Genomic DNA, 16,185 nt, shown 5'->3' on the forward strand with positions numbered 1-16,185 from the left:
TGGATTTTTACGTTTGCTGTTCAGTGGATTCATACATACCTCTACGGCATACGCACAACATGTAAATAAAGGTAAGAATGTAAACATGCATTTATTTATGTATAGTATGTATGTATATATGTAGGCACTGCCGGCTTTCAGAATTTTTTGGCTGTCACTTGTTAATTTAGACAAAATATAAAAATAAAACTTAATAAGATCGCAAGTTATGTATGCACATACACACGTGGTTATGTACATATGTAAGAACTCCAGCTAAGAATATCTACAACTTGTACATTCATTTACAACAAAATACACTGGATGTAACAACCAACAAAAAAAAAAGCCTGCGTGCAGCCAATTGTGTTCGTAAGCGCACTTGCACTTGAACTTGCAACGCTACGCTACGCAGATAATTAACAGCATTAACAACATTTGCAGACGCATAACACCAATAACAGAACCGAGGCAATTTAAAACAATTTTCCGAGGCATGGGTAAGATGTATTTAGGTAAGCATACATAAGCATGTAGTTGCATATATGTATGTACATATGTATGTATGTACATACTTACATACGTATGAGTGGAAAGGTACGGAAATATCAGGTAACAGGTTTGCACGTAAGCTCATTATGGATCCAAATAGTCGCGCGTGCAGCAAATGTTCACAGCAGCGTGCAGCAATAACAACCGCAGCCGAACGAACATTCACTTTTTTCAATATCGCTTCTACAAAATTTACTAAATTGTCTTATCGCTTTTGCCACATGCCGAAGCAGGGATTTAAGATAAGAAGAAAAAAAAAAACAAATAATGGAAACTATATCCCTGATGCTCCTTTTACTTTGTACAGAACCAATTTAAATTTTGTTTTTGCTCTGGTTCTCACTTTGGGAATGACACTCGAATTTGGTATAAATAAGTTTGCCATTAAGCGGTTAGGACATCCATACGCTTTGCGACAATCAGCGAGTGCAGACCATAGTTGAAACAGTTCTGTCATTGAATTTTCATAAGAAGCGACAAAATGTTCAAATTGGTAAGTTAAAAAAGTCTCAAAATAGTACACACATTTTAAAAATATGTATACCTATTTCTTGTTTCTTTCCCACAGGTGGCATTATTCTTTCTTGTTACCGCCGTTGTAGGCAAAGTAACCGTAAAGCGGGAAAGCCCAGACAACCTTGAGAGCACTGAAATCCATTTATCGCCAACACTTTATTCGACCTCGATAATACACGAACCCACTTTGGCCAAAGTAGGCGATTTGGTTCACAGTGTGCCCACAGCTGTGTCTCATCAGAGTTCTACCATCGTTCACAATCGCGCCAATGTTGTTACACCAATCGTAGCGCCGGCAGTAAAGACACACGTCACACCAGTTATCAGTTCGTATCTATCGCCAGTGGTGCGTTCTTATCCAGACATCTATCCATACAACTACTACTACAACTTCTATCCATATAATACCTACAAAAGCATCTACTAAACTTTTGATGGTTGTGGATAAAATGGACAAAAGTGACTTACTCGAAATAATGTTAAAACGAAAAAAAAAATTGTAATAAACAAGTAATTTTTAAGCAAAAACCAAACCGACTTCAATTATCATATAAGTACATTTCTTCATGATCCAATAACAGAATCTAAACCAAATTAGCATGGAACCAGCTCTTGGGTACCACATTTCCTTTAAAAAAAGAATTATAGAAATCAGTTAACGTGGTCCAAAGTTATGCGATAACATACATAAAAAAAAAAAAAAAAATGTCGGACCAATTGATAATTTCCTGCTTTTTTTGAAGTCGGTTAAAAACAACAGAAAAAATACATACAAAATAAAAGTTTATATATGTAAATAAAATATATGATCACGTCTTCTTTAAAATTTTTAGAAAAGTTTCTTCAGAGCCCAGTAACTGCAAATCGGTCAAGTGGTAAGAAATATTTAGGCATCGCAAGAACAAGGGGAGTTCGTTTCATCTCCAAACACACAACTGAAAGAGTTTTAAGCATTTCTCGAAAAAAGTCAATCAGGTATGCATAAATATGTACTACATATAAGCTGAGATCAACTGGCCAGGCTTGCCCAACTGGTTTATATAAATCCTTTTTAAGTATTTACACTGAACTTTATTGGCGGTTGCAGTGGTGTAGTGGTGGGGTTCAAACCCCGGTCAAGGCATTATCGCAAAAAAATATAGAAAAAAGGTTTTTTTCTTAACAGCGGTCGCCCATCGACAGGCAATAGCAACCTCCGAGTGTATTTCTGCCATGAAAAATAGCTCTTTATAAAAATACAATCGCCGTTTGGAGTCCGTGCAAAACTGTAGGTCTCGGAGGAGAATCTCGGCCCAACACCAACATACATTTGTGTAAGCGGCAATCTACTATTATTATTATTATATATTTGCGTGCCGTTCTTCATCACCTCAGAACTCGTGTATCTCGAAGGCCTTTTTCTCCTTCAACTTTGGCGTTGTAACAGTCGAGTCCCATCATGCAGCTCGCCAGACATCTCTCTTTCGTTCCAACTGTTTTCAATTGGAAACGCAGCCAATTTTTTTTCTTCGCAAAGGAGGCTTTCCTCTTCCTTTGCTACTACCGGGGGTACCACATTGAATATTTGCAGTACTGGCGCGTACGACATGACCAAGCCAGCATAGCCTCGTTGTATTTTAAATCGCTATACATGCAATGCCAATATACTTGGACAGTTTATATATTTCATTGTTCCATCGTCCGCGGTATTTGTCGTCGTCATAAGGCCCGGAAATATTTTCCTTGAAAACGTCAAAGGACGCCTTATATCCTAGGACGGGCGTGATGAGAGATTTATAAAATGACACAAGACTAGTTTTCAAGGCTCAATTTATTACACCGTGCGACAAAAACCAAAAATTGTCAAAACCCACGAAAAAATCAATAGATTCACAAAATTAGGAGCCAAATATAGTATAAGTGCGTTTTTAGTTTTTCTCTCGGACATCAGGATTTGTTAAAGGACTTTGAAAACTCTAGGATGTGATTGAATAAAAAAATTATTTAAAAGATTTGGTGCATTGTGGAGTAACAATATAAGTATCAATTAAAAGGAAAAATTCAGTAAAATTTAAAAAAGAAATTATTTTTTGGTGCACCAGGACGAATAAGTGTTGAAAATATCCTTTTAAAACATTATCCTTAAATATATGTCAAGGACTAGTATGTAAACTACCACATCCTAGAATTTCGTCCCTCTAATTTTATTAGTTTTAGATAAAAAAATTTTACACTTCTCTTTGTAAGATATTGATAGTTACAATATACATAAATGAAGATACCGCAATCATTACACTGTGCAGCACTCGGCTGGGTATTGGACCAAACCAATTTTTTTTTTTAGAGATTGAGTCATAAGTAATTACTTGTTAATATACCACGTTTCTATAAATAGACCAAAAAGTGGAAAATAATTCCTACACCCAAAGAATTAGTCTAGAAAAAGTTTTGAAAAATATATGCTCTTTTTAATTTAAGTAGCATATACCAGAACATTTGCTAGTTAGTACCAAGTAAAATATAGGAAATATCTTTAATTGAGAAATATAGCCAAACACTCATTCTGTGCTACATTTTAACTGTTGAAACAAAATACAAAATTGTGTTGAACGTTTCGCATTTTGTTTTTCTGCTGCACATGGCACATTAATATGCCAAACATGGAGGACAATATGCAAATAACACAGTTATCTTTGCTAAACAAGCTACTGAAGTGAAAAGTAAAAACGCTTACATGCACCCATACACACTCGTATAAACATGTAATAACATAAAGGATAATACAAAATTAACAGCACAGTTACGCTTAAGCATCGAGATCTCTTAACGTCTTCGATAGATAAGGAAATGTGTAGATACACTTGTATAGAAGAATATACAAATGCACATATGTATTTATGCACCGAAGAAACGGCTATTTTAGAAAACCGATCGGTCCGGTTCTTACTAGAATCTAAAAACAGGTCTAGCGGAACCGAAACTCGATTCTAAAAGACCCGAAAAACGGTTCCAGAATAAACGAAACTCGATTCCAAAAGAGCCGACAAACGGTTCCGGAAGAACGGAAAAATTATCTCAGGACCGCTGCGGTCAGCACATAGCACTATGGGCAAAAACGGTTCCGGAAGAACTGAAAAATTTTCTCAAGAAAACTGGAAAAAAGGTCCAAAGAACTGAAAACCCGTTTTAAAAGAACCGGAAACGGAACGGAAGCGCACATTACGCTATAGGCAATAAATATGGGTTATATAGTGATTAACTCAGCGAGAGGGCAGAAATTTATATTTTGATAAATTTATTTACATAAAAATTCATTTAAGCAAAAATATTTTGGGTAGGCGTCGGGCCTCCCGGGCCTTAGGGCAAACCACTGAGCCACTGAGAATACCCCTGCTATGATCAGAAAAACTGCTAAGACCATTTGCTTGAGGGCTAGGACCTTTTATATAGAGGCAATGATTCGGGGGCTCTTCAGGCTTATATTTAGTTCGAAAGTCTTTAGTACAGGGGCTTAGGTCCACCCCTGGAATACGTGCATTTACGTATATGTTTTTCACATAACTATATACTCGTGCATATACTAAATATGTACAATATACATATACATTGTATATGTCCGTGTATATATATACATATGTGAATACATTGGATGTATAAAAAACTCAAATAATATGTATAGTGTATGCTTGTATGATGTGGGTGTAGCCACAGCGACCAAGCGACGCCGAAGTAAGCATACAAATCATCTGCAGTCGCCCAAAAACACATTTTCTATGTTTTGCACATTTTGTAGAGAATCGCTTGCATAACTTTCCAGACACTGTTTTCTTTGCAAGTTTTGTCCTTTCCCATTACTGTACTCTGTACTTATTTGCAGTTGCATTAGTAAACATGCTTACAAATAAAATCCTACATGCATATATGTATGTGGAAAGAACGTGTAAACTATGGAAGATTTGATTCGTTAATATTTTTATCCCGACTAAAAAAAAAATAAACATCTTTCATTGAGTGTTTCCCCTCCATATAAGATGTTCTTACTTTTTGACTCCTGTAAATTCCTGGTAGTAAAATTTTTACTTGCAAGAATTCGCAGCTCTCTCGGGTTGTTACGCTCTCGAATTCGCTCTCACTTACAAATATTTAGGGTTATTGAATGCATTTCCAGTAAAAACTTGCAAGTACTAAATAGTAACAATTCGTAACAATTTTTTAATATTGAATAAACCTACTGCTAGCAAAAATAAATTGCCCAAAGTCCACGGTAAGTCTAAGCTGCTACGAATTTGCACTTTACTAAAATTTACGGGGTCACAAAAGATCATAACATAATTTTTCGAATTAAAAAGTTTCTGATTAAAAAGTTTTAAATTTTAGTAAAACATTGTCTCGGATTTTCCAAATTTTTTTACAAAGTTTGAAATTCGGTCTTACGTGGTTTTTGTTAGATAGTAAGCTATACTTTCATAAAAAACACTAATAAACATTAGATGAACAAAAGCAAAATAGCCAAAACTCGTTAAAGCCACTTTTGTATCAGAATATTAAGACTTCGTTGTTGATTTTGTGTATAGGACAATTCCGTAAGCAGCCGTCATTCTTTCCTATGTTCCTATGTATGTAGTACACTAAAAATATTTCGCACTCTCAAGAAGAAAGATTCGTCAAAACTTATAGCTCAGTCATGCATACTTTGCACCGCACTGCATAGAATGTAATTTTTACGTAGAAACAAAAATCCAACAGACTTCTGCATATGTAATGCTGTGCCTTGGGTAACCGCTTACATGCAAAGCTCATTGAACATATTTCTTATGTGACAACACTCATGCAATGCCAAGTATGCATAACTGAGCCTTTAGTGTTGGCTTGAACATCAACTTCATTTCTATTCGTCGTTCAGCATTTCTACAATATTGCTACAGTCGTAAATCTCAAACGATCTCCGTGGAGCAATTGCGAAAGTTCAATTCAGCGTCTTAACTTGTTTTTAGTTAATGTCAGTGGCTTTCGTTTCAGATATGTGTACTTATCAATGAGTGAATGTACATACATACATTTCCTAATATAATTATGTAAGTACATATGTATCTACATATATATATACATACATATTTATGTCAATACATTGCATGTTCTTACATAAATACATATGTAGGTTTATGCACACATGTGGGCAAGTAATGCTTTAACTGAAATGTTTAGTTTATTTCTGATTTCAATATCATTTAGTTAATGTCTAGCTGCCCAAGAGTATTTTATGTTATTTTAGACCTGAATTAACACAATATATAACACAGCGCAGCAGCACTTTTGGCGGAAGAAATGACTCCAACTCATGGTGAAAGACAGTGGCGGATTTAAGAAAAACGGGCCCATTCAGCAATCTCTTCGGGGGCCCAGTTTTATTATACCCCTGTATTATGAATCCATACAATGCACGATAAACGCTTGCATTCTGTTCTGCCATATCACGAATTAAATTATGGCGTATGAAATCCGATTGTATTTCCATAGCTATCGTATCATCTGTTCAACTTCATACGCTTGCAAGCGGTTGTCCATTTTAATACGATACGATACAATTTAAGAAACTAAAATAATGTAAGCATTAAAATGACGATTAGGAAAAAATACTGCAATTTTTCAGGTCGAAAATTGTGAGAATAAAACATGGCTTCTCCGAGAAGTACCGTTCAATTATTTGTACAATCATTGTGAATTGTTGTGTACAACTGTGTGACCCGAATTTAAAGACTTCAACTTATACATGTATTCAAAGGATCATACTTTAATTGAAAATAAGAACTTCAAATTTCCGAGTGCTAGTTAACCTATGCATGTAAAGTTTACCTCTCAAATTCGCGAATGGTTCCGAAGAAATTTCGAAAGGTCCTGAAAAGTTTTGAGAAATCACAAAAAAGTTCCAGGAAAATCACAAAACAAGCCGGGGAATTTTTAAACAATTCGAAATTTCAAAATTCATTTAAATTTTTTTCATGTCATGTCTATCTAATACCTTGGTTATAATGCACGGGGCGAATCGCAATAAATCGCGGCGAATTCGTAAGGATCTATTGATTTTAGATGCTTCCGTTTTACGTTACGTTCAAGTGCATTATAATCGTTCGAATTCATTGCCCATACAATCGATTATTAAGTGACAGTTCACTCCGTTCCGTTACTTCCATTATAATCCAGGCATAAGTAATTCTGAGCTTTATTTACAAAATAAATTAAATTATTAAAAGTATTTAAAAAATTATAAAAATTACGCAATTAAATTCGAGTTTTGCCGGAAGAAATTTTTTTGGGTAAAATCTTGCAACTTCTTTCATGTTATATGCACGATGTCGAAATCATCGATAATGACATTGAACCATAGTGTCAACCAGGTTTTAAGTAAATGGCCCTTAGCTTACGGGCCGGCTGAAGGTAAAGTTGAATATCGTCGCTTAGCGTACAATATGGCACATACGCAAAATGTGTATGAAAGACTGCAATTGCGCGTATATTTAAAAAGGCATTTTTATGCCGTTTGTACGTCTTTTTTCAAGAGCGCCCTGTCTCAATCTAAATATTAGCAGCTGAGATAATGCATTTTTGAACCACTTGCTGAGATAAAGCATTCCAATCAAATTCAAAGACAAGTTTTTCAATCAAATTAATAATAAAAGTCGGTTTTTATTTCCTGCTATAAAATTTGGCTTGTATCATATGTATGCAATACGGTATTGCATTTTGCGTATACGCGGTGTTACACGCCAAACGACTATATGTATGTATGTATGTAGATAAAGAAAACAATGAAGGCAAATGCAAAAATAAAAATAAAGATATGTAAAGGTAAAGGCAAAGATGAAGGTAAATTTAAATAGTTAATATAACAACAAAGATAAGGATAAAGAGGCAAAGAAAGAGATAAATGTTAAGATTAGGATATGTAATGCCATGCTATGTTGCTCACCGCACTTCAACTTACCTTACATGAACTCACCTTAACTCCCCTCAATTCACCTCAACTCACCTCAGTTCACCTCATGTGAACTCATCTAAACACACCACAGCTCCCCTCAACTCACCTTATTTCACCACAACTTACCTAAACTCACTTCAACTCATCTGACCTCACCACAACTCACCCTAATTCACCCTAACTAACCTCAACTCAGCCCAACTCAACTTAATTCAATTAAACTCAACTGATTGAATTTCAAATTGCCAAACACGGATAGAAGTAAAGTAAATGCATACAAATTTAATAAACAATTTATAATGATTAAAAAATTAATTTCAAGCTTATATCGATGGCTGAGTGGAAGATCGGCCTATCTCGGCAGCCAGTTCGAAAACGCTCTATCTCAAAAACCTTTGCTGCCGATTCAAAAACGCCCTATATCAGCATATTTTCAATACATTTTGAAGTGAGATAGGGCATTTTTGAACCGAATTTTGAGATAGGGTGTTTTTCAATAAAATTCTGAAATAGGGCGTTCTTGAAAAGTTTTTTGAGATAGAGCTTTTTCGAACTGGCTGCCGAGATAGGTCGATCTTCCACTCAGCCGTCCGATATGTACATGTGCATCCGAACTTTCTAAATAAAGATTATTTAGGTACATTTACTCATTTCTCAACCTTCATCCGGCATCGGTGCCTTTATCTTTACAAATCTGCAACTGACAGCCTTCAAGTATCTCTTAAATAGTATAATATTTTAATTATATTAAATAAGTTGCTATGTATGTGTGCAAGTAAGAAAAGCGTTTTAGAATGGCGAGCTACATAGTAGATATGTTTGTGGTCATAAGCTTATAGATATGTTTGTAATATCCATGTTATGCCCAGATTGAAATCTAGTTAGTTTAGAACAATGACAGAAATGTCTCAAAGTGCACATAGTATGTGCATACATACACATGTACATATATGTATAGGGTGTACCGTTCAAAGGTCTTTTGTATATAAGTGATGTCCAGATAAGTTATTGGTATTTAATCGATTATAACATGAAAGCCATTGCTTGTCATTGAGGGCAGCCTAAAATGCAATGGGAAGCATTGACGGTTACATGTAAAAGGTACACAGCTTCATACACAAAATACATACATATGTACATTACGGTGGCCCACCTAAAACAATGCTGGGTCTTCCATCGGATCATAAAGTTTGTTATATGTACTTTAATCCTTCAAAGAAAATATTTTGAAAAAAAATATTAAAATTTACGTGAGCTGCGCCGATTTGAAAATACCTCCAAAAGTCTCATTATTTTCGTTCCGTTTATCAAAACTTTAAACATTTTTATGCAGATCTTTTAAGCTTGAACTCTTCCATCATCTGAGGCGATTATTTAGAACAAAGATTTAAGAATAATTGTATTAAAAAAAATCGATTTTTCGATGCATTTTCAAATGGGTCCAAATCACGTAAATCTTAATATTTTTCCGAAATATTTCGGCGGAAGTCTTAATAAATTTTATATTGGCGCTGAAAAAACAGTACAGATTTTTCTTGTATGGTGGAGTGATGCATCCTAATGTACCTACATGGACATTGAACATACGTATGTATTCAAGTAGTTGGACTTTCCTGCAATGTCATCTCATATTTAATTTATTTTTTTGTTCTTATCTCATTGTTTTTATACCACTTGTTTTCAGGAAAATTTAATGACGACTTTTTATTGAATTTGTCAATTATATGTTGCTGAAGGACAGATCACTAAATTTGTAATTTGCGTGGTCATTGCAAAAGTAATTAAATATTCTGTGATTTTCTTTTAGCTATTCTAGTAGACCAATGCCCGTTCGTTGTCAGTTCGAAGGATATGATAGTGAAGGCAATTTTTGTGTGAACAAATAATACTACGATTTGATTAGACTTAGGTAATTTTTTTGTTTCTTGGTTTGTCGAAAAAGGCAAAACGATTTATCCTCTGCAATGCAGGTAACTAAAGAAAGATATTAGGGCGTATTCATAGTCAAAATAAAGTTGGTACTAAAGTTAGTTGCAGTTTTTTTGACATAATTTTCAATGGAATATCTGTTGGAAAAGATGAAACTAACATTAGAATCGACTCTATTTCTACTACATACATATTGTCGCCTGGGTAAAAGATTTCGGCAGGTTGTGGTAAATCGCGACTGAAGTTTGGATTGCAATTTCTCAAAAACGCCGAAGATAGATTTTCTCCAAAGTGTGAGAATTCTTAAACTATTTCATTTTTAACGTTTATTGTTAATTGGTTTTAAGTTTATGAAAGATTTTCTTAAGTAAGCGTCATTTGTCCACAATTTAGCAGCCACTTTGTATGAAATACGACCAAATGTTATCAAAATTTCTACTATATTGACGACACTTTTTACTCAATATCTCGGAAACTAAAGGAGGTATCCAAAAATGGAGAACGCCATTTTTAAGATATTGATTAGTCTAATATGACTGCATGACTAACTAAATTTTTACTAAATTATAAAAAAAAAATTTAGTCAGTATCTCGGAAACTAATGGAGATATCTAAAAACTGATAACATCAATCGAAATACGCTATTTCAAAATATATAACTGCATCTCGAACTAAAAATCGTCAAAATTGCGCTTACGACAATCTTTTACCCAGGCGACGATATGGGTATGCTCCATTCATTTTAAAGCGTTGATATATTAAATGTGGGCGAACTTCTACAATTGTACGGTACCTCCGAACGGTAAATGGGTATCTTTTATGAAAAAGGCGAAGCAAAGTCTTTACTAAATACTAGTAATTTAATTTAGGAATTGAGATTTATGATCATAAATATGAATGCACAAATATGTTTCTTTGAGGCGAATAAAATATGTGAAACCAGATAGGACTATCTCTCGAGTATATTCGTTTCAGAGCGTTAACATTTCGATGAGTGTAAACACTTAGGCTAACCATGACATTGTGCCAACAAACCATAATTTCCACGAAGCGTTGGTTTTCTTTTAATTTGAAGAAAAATGCAGCCAATAGATATTGATTACTGTGTCAAGCATATGGGGAATATGCTTCATCAATAATAACATCTGAGTGCTGGCTCCAGCGTTTTGAAAGTGGCGACTTTGATTACAGTGATAAATCATGCGAAGGGAGGCCAGTCAATTTGTAAGTCGCAGAAAATCGTAAGGCTTAGCTCGGCCATGTATCAACTGCACGACAAAATCAAATATTCATGGCAAGAAGCTATTCTAGGCTATTGCAGAATCTAACGCAACCTCGATTTTCATTAAATGAAGAATGATATCACTGAATTGGAATACCTTCTTCTTTAGTCCGTATCTCCTGCTCGCCAGCCAATTAGTAACACCGAATGAAGCTAAGCCCATCCACACATGATCATTCCAACACAGATTCTCTTCATTTATCATAACCAGCGGGTAACGCATCGAATAAATTCGCTGAACCATATCCACGTCGTTTTTAAGATATTAAGGAGAAATTAAGAATAAGATCTTGTAAATGCTCGCAAATGATACCGCATGCGGGTGAAATGGGAGATTTACAGGGCAGTTAGGGCTAAGATAGTAAAAAGTCTTTCGTAAGACAAATGAAAGACGGATGGAAAGAAATAGTTCGAAATACTTTTGTTATTCTAGCACAAAAATGTTAGAAAAAGCGCTTGTATACCATTTATCTCGCTTCGCTCCCACAATTCCAATGGCCGAGTAGACAAAGCTCAGGCGTGCCATTCGAAAGACCCGAGTCCGAGTCTCGGGCAGCGGATTTTTTTTTGCCGTTTTTAATAAAATTTTCTTTTGTTTTTCAATTTACTTTTCTTTTAAATTTTAGATGTTATTGTTAAAAAAAGATTTTTTTCACTTCGTTCTTAGGAACCTATTTTTTCTTTATTAAATTAAATTTTCGCTTTTAGTTTAATTTTCCTTTCAATTTTAGATTTTATTGTTTTTTTTTTCAAATTACTGTTGCTTTTCCACAATAAGTTTTCACTGAAAACGGCCTCGAGCTCATAAAAATTGTTGAATATAATTGTTATAAAGGCCATCAAAATAACAAAAACAAATAACTTAAGGACGAGCACACCTAAAAAGTTAAACATTCTAATAATAGAAATATTAACAAAAACCAACAAAACCAACAACCACATAATCAAGTGAATTGCAGCGGAATAGCTGCGCTTGATTGTAGTTGGCTTAGCAAAGTGAAATAGTGGAAAATAAGCAACAAGAATTAACAAGACAAACTTAGCACAGTGCGTAGGCAACTGGCTGAGTCAGTGGTGATCGTCGGTTCGAATCCTACTGAAAGAAGTCTGATGAGGAAATGTGGTGATTTCCGAAACAGCTATCACTTCTACCATTTTTATACCTTTCATGAGCATGAAATGGTATTATAACTTTGGTGCGATGTTTGTAAGTACCAGAACAAAAAGAGATAGACCCATTAAAATGTATACTTATATGATCAGAACGTCGAGCTGAGTTGATTTATCCATGTCCGTCTGTCCGTCTGTCCGTCTGTCCGTCTGTTTGTATGCAATCTAGTCTCTCAGTTTTCGAGATATCCGGATCAAATTTGGTAGGTGGGTGTATTTTTATAATGTATTAATCATTTGTCGGAACCGGAAGAATCGGACCACTATAACATATAGCTCCCATACAACTGATTGTTCAGATATGAGATTTTTCGTTATAACTTCTCCATTTATGCAGCTACGAACATGAAATTTTGCAGCACTTACACCCATTATTAACAGAATGCTTACAGTGAAAATTACAAAGATCGGGTCACTATAACCTATAGCTCCCATACAACCGATTGTTCAGATATACAATTTTTCGTTATAACTCCTCCATTTATATAGCTGGGAACAGGAAATTCCGCACTGTTTTCAATAATTATCAACAGAAAACTTACAGTGAAAATTAAAAAGATCGGATAACTATAACCTATAGCTCCCATACAACTGATTGTTCAGATATGAGATTTTTCGTTATAATTCATCCATTTATGTAGCTAGGACCATGCCATTTCGCGCTGTTTTCACTCATTATCAGCAGAAGACTTACAGTGAAAATAACGAAGATCGGGTCACTATAACCTGCAGCCCCCATACAACTGATTGTTCAGATATGTGGTCTTTTATCATAACTCCTCCATTTATGCAGCTAGGAACATGAAATTTCGCACCATTTTCTCTCATTATTAACAGAATACTTACAGTGAACAAGGATCGGGTGACTATAACATATATCTTCCATACATCTGATTGTTCAGATATGGGATTTTACTGTAAAACTCCTTTATTTGAACAGCTAAAACCGATAAATTTCGTAAGATATTTTATAAATAATAATACAAAGTCTACTGAGAAAATCGTCAAAATCTATGCTGTATAAGCTTTATCTCCTATAGCACTGATTGTTCAGATACCAGTTTTTGCGATATATCTCTTTTATGTAGGAAATTAAACCCAATAAATTGTGTTACCGGTTTACATACCGATCACATAGCAGTGAAAATCACTTAGATTGGTGCCATATAATGTATATCTTCCATACCTCTGATTTTTTAGATGCGATTTTTTATATAAGTATGTAACTCCTCTATCGATGTATGCAGATGTATTCAAAATCAGTAATCTGTCAAACTAAAATTTGCAGATGTTCATGAAAGGTATGAAGCCTTCGGCATAGCCGAAGACAGCGCTGCTCTTACTTGTTTCAAATTATTGTTGCTTTTCCACAATAAGTTTTCACTGAAAACGGCCTCGAGCTCATAAAAATTTTTTATTTAATTTAATTTTTAGGATCGTATTTTTTTCTATATTTGATTTTTTTGTCTTTTTTTAAATTTAATGTTCTTTTAATTTTTGGATATTGTTTTAGAAATATTATATTTTATATTTAATTTTAAGATTCTTTTGTTTAAAGAAGAAAGAAATTTTATTATAATTTAATTTAATGCTTGAAAATATTTAGTTACATATTTTTCCTTTATTTAATTTTTTTCTTTTATTTATTTCTTATATTAATTTAATTTAATTTATTACTTTTGATTGTTTTAAAAAGAAAAATATGTTTATTTGTCTCATTTAATTTTTGGGATCTTTTTTTATTTTTGATTTTTTGTCTTTTTTAAACTTAATTTCCTCTTATTTTTAGATTTTGTTTTAAAAATAAAAATACATTTTTTTTAATATTTATTTTTTAAATTTTATTGTTTTAAGAAAAAAAGAATTTTTAATTTCATTTAATGTTTAAAAATATTTATTTTTTTTTTCTTTTTTTTTTAATGTCATTTTCTTTTATTTATTATGTATTTGTCAATTTCATTGTGGCTTATTATTTTATTCATCTCCGAAATAGCAGCTATAGCTTCTACCGCTTAGACTTTGTTGCTTTTTCCATTTTTCCTAATAAACATAATCGTGGTACAGAGCTCAATAACAATTTTATTTATTTCTTTCGATTTTGATGGAGAAATATAAATGTTTTTTGTTTAATTTAAAAGTACAAGGCGAACAGCATAAAGGCGCTGGCCCAATGCAGGCTTGCTTTGCACGCCTTACTTACTTTAATTTGCTTTGATTTACTTCAAAAACTCGTTTGGCCAAATGACGGCTTGGAACGCTGTCAAAGCTACCAGCTGTGTAGTTAAAAAATTAAGGTCTGTTCCCTTACACTTAGAATAATTTTCCCACAAAATTCCAGAAAACTAAAAAAAAATACAAACAATCTTTTCAGATTTATTTTTAAATTGATGCGAATTTGAATGCATTTCAAAGGAATGATAATAATTATACATATATAACTATAGGTACATTTATTAAAAACAAAAAAAAAATACAATTCTTCAAGAGACGACTGACCAATAGTTTGACATCATAAATATCGCTAGCTAGCAAGAGAAATTAAGGATTAATGTACTTGTTTTATTTTTTCTTATTTATATTCAATGAAAGGCAAATTTTCTAAGTCCAGAAGAGGCCCCGAAAATCCCGAATCCTTTTGATTCGTATGGAGTTTTGCTTTGCTTTAAACACGCAAAATGTTGTATTCAAAGTTCCTGTAAAATTTGTAAAAATGGACTTAGCAACTTTTCAGCCAGCGATATGTTAAATGTAAATATGGAAACATATAATCATTTTTATTAAACTTTGAATAACTTATATTATATATATTTTTTTTTTTTTAAATTTTTGTACATAAAAGTATGCAGCAGTTTGTTTGAAATGATTTAGAACGGGAACATACCTTTTTGTCAAAAGCCTACGAAACGCTTTCAAATAAAACATTTGCCTATTTGAAACTTTGAGGCGCTTAAAGCAAGTGAAGCAAAGCTGCCATTTGGCCAGCCTTCATACATTTTAGTATATTCCAAATAACTTTTGACAGTTCTCAAAGCGAGGCAAGCAAAGCAAGCCTGCATTGGGCCAATACCTTAACTCTGCTAAGACTTCCTCGTTAGCAGATCTTTCAATTAGTGTTTCGAAAGACAGTAAAGAGCTTGCAAGATGGTTGCCAGAATTGATAATCGTCTTACGAAAGACTAGGCCTGTTCAACCGGCAAAACACTCGCAAACGGCAGTCTTTGGCATTCACAATGGACAAGTCTGCCTCCGAGTGGAAGTGCGAGTCATTCGTACGTGCGAATGATCATGCTCCAATGGAACGAACCTTTGCGCGGCTAGTATGGGTGCAGAATAAAAGCTAGAACGCTCACAAACGCAATGAAAGGACCTGAACATACATATGTGCTCCGGATGAACAGCTGGCAAAACTTTGCAAATGAGACAGGCAATTAGCCAGTGAGTTTATGGGCGTTTGCACTGTCATTTATGTCCTCTAATGGGTAATTCCTGATACATTTTTGTTTATATATGTATGTGTGCATTTGTCACGTTAAACTTTGTAAACGTAGTTGTGCTTAATGATACGAAATTTGCACATACTTTCTCGGTCATCACAGCTGCTTAAGCGTCAGTTAAACAATGGTAAGCAGCTGCCAGAGTCGAAACAGCTATACATAATTTGCTTAACCAATTACATAGACAAACAATGTAGAGACATTGCATGAAAGCAAAAGGAAGTACAATGTAGAAAGCAGAAAATGTAAAAACTAATAAAAGCAATAAAAGTAGAGACGATAAAATAGAAAAATTATAGCTATGTAGA

At 33.9% G+C, this 16,185-nt stretch overlaps 2 protein-coding genes across 2 annotated transcripts in view; one reads left to right on the plus strand and one right to left on the minus strand.

The window, feature by feature from the left end:
* LOC118742629 overlaps positions 1-16,185 on the minus strand; it is a 191,735-nt gene that overhangs the window by 20,776 nt on the left and 154,774 nt on the right. The window lies entirely within an intron of this gene.
* LOC118742628 lies at positions 914-1,686 on the plus strand. The gene is made up of 2 exons (XM_036474841.1): positions 914-1,024; positions 1,100-1,686. The coding sequence occupies exons 1-2, from the start codon at positions 1,013-1,015 to the stop codon at positions 1,472-1,474; spliced, it is 387 nt and encodes a 128-aa protein (XP_036330734.1). The 5' UTR covers positions 914-1,012; the 3' UTR covers positions 1,475-1,686.

This window comes from Rhagoletis pomonella, unplaced genomic scaffold, assembly GCF_013731165.1.
Source record: "Rhagoletis pomonella isolate Grant_MI unplaced genomic scaffold, Rhpom_1.0 Rhpom_scaffold_00007, whole genome shotgun sequence".
Classification (NCBI taxonomy): Eukaryota; Metazoa; Arthropoda; class Insecta; order Diptera; family Tephritidae; genus Rhagoletis; species Rhagoletis pomonella.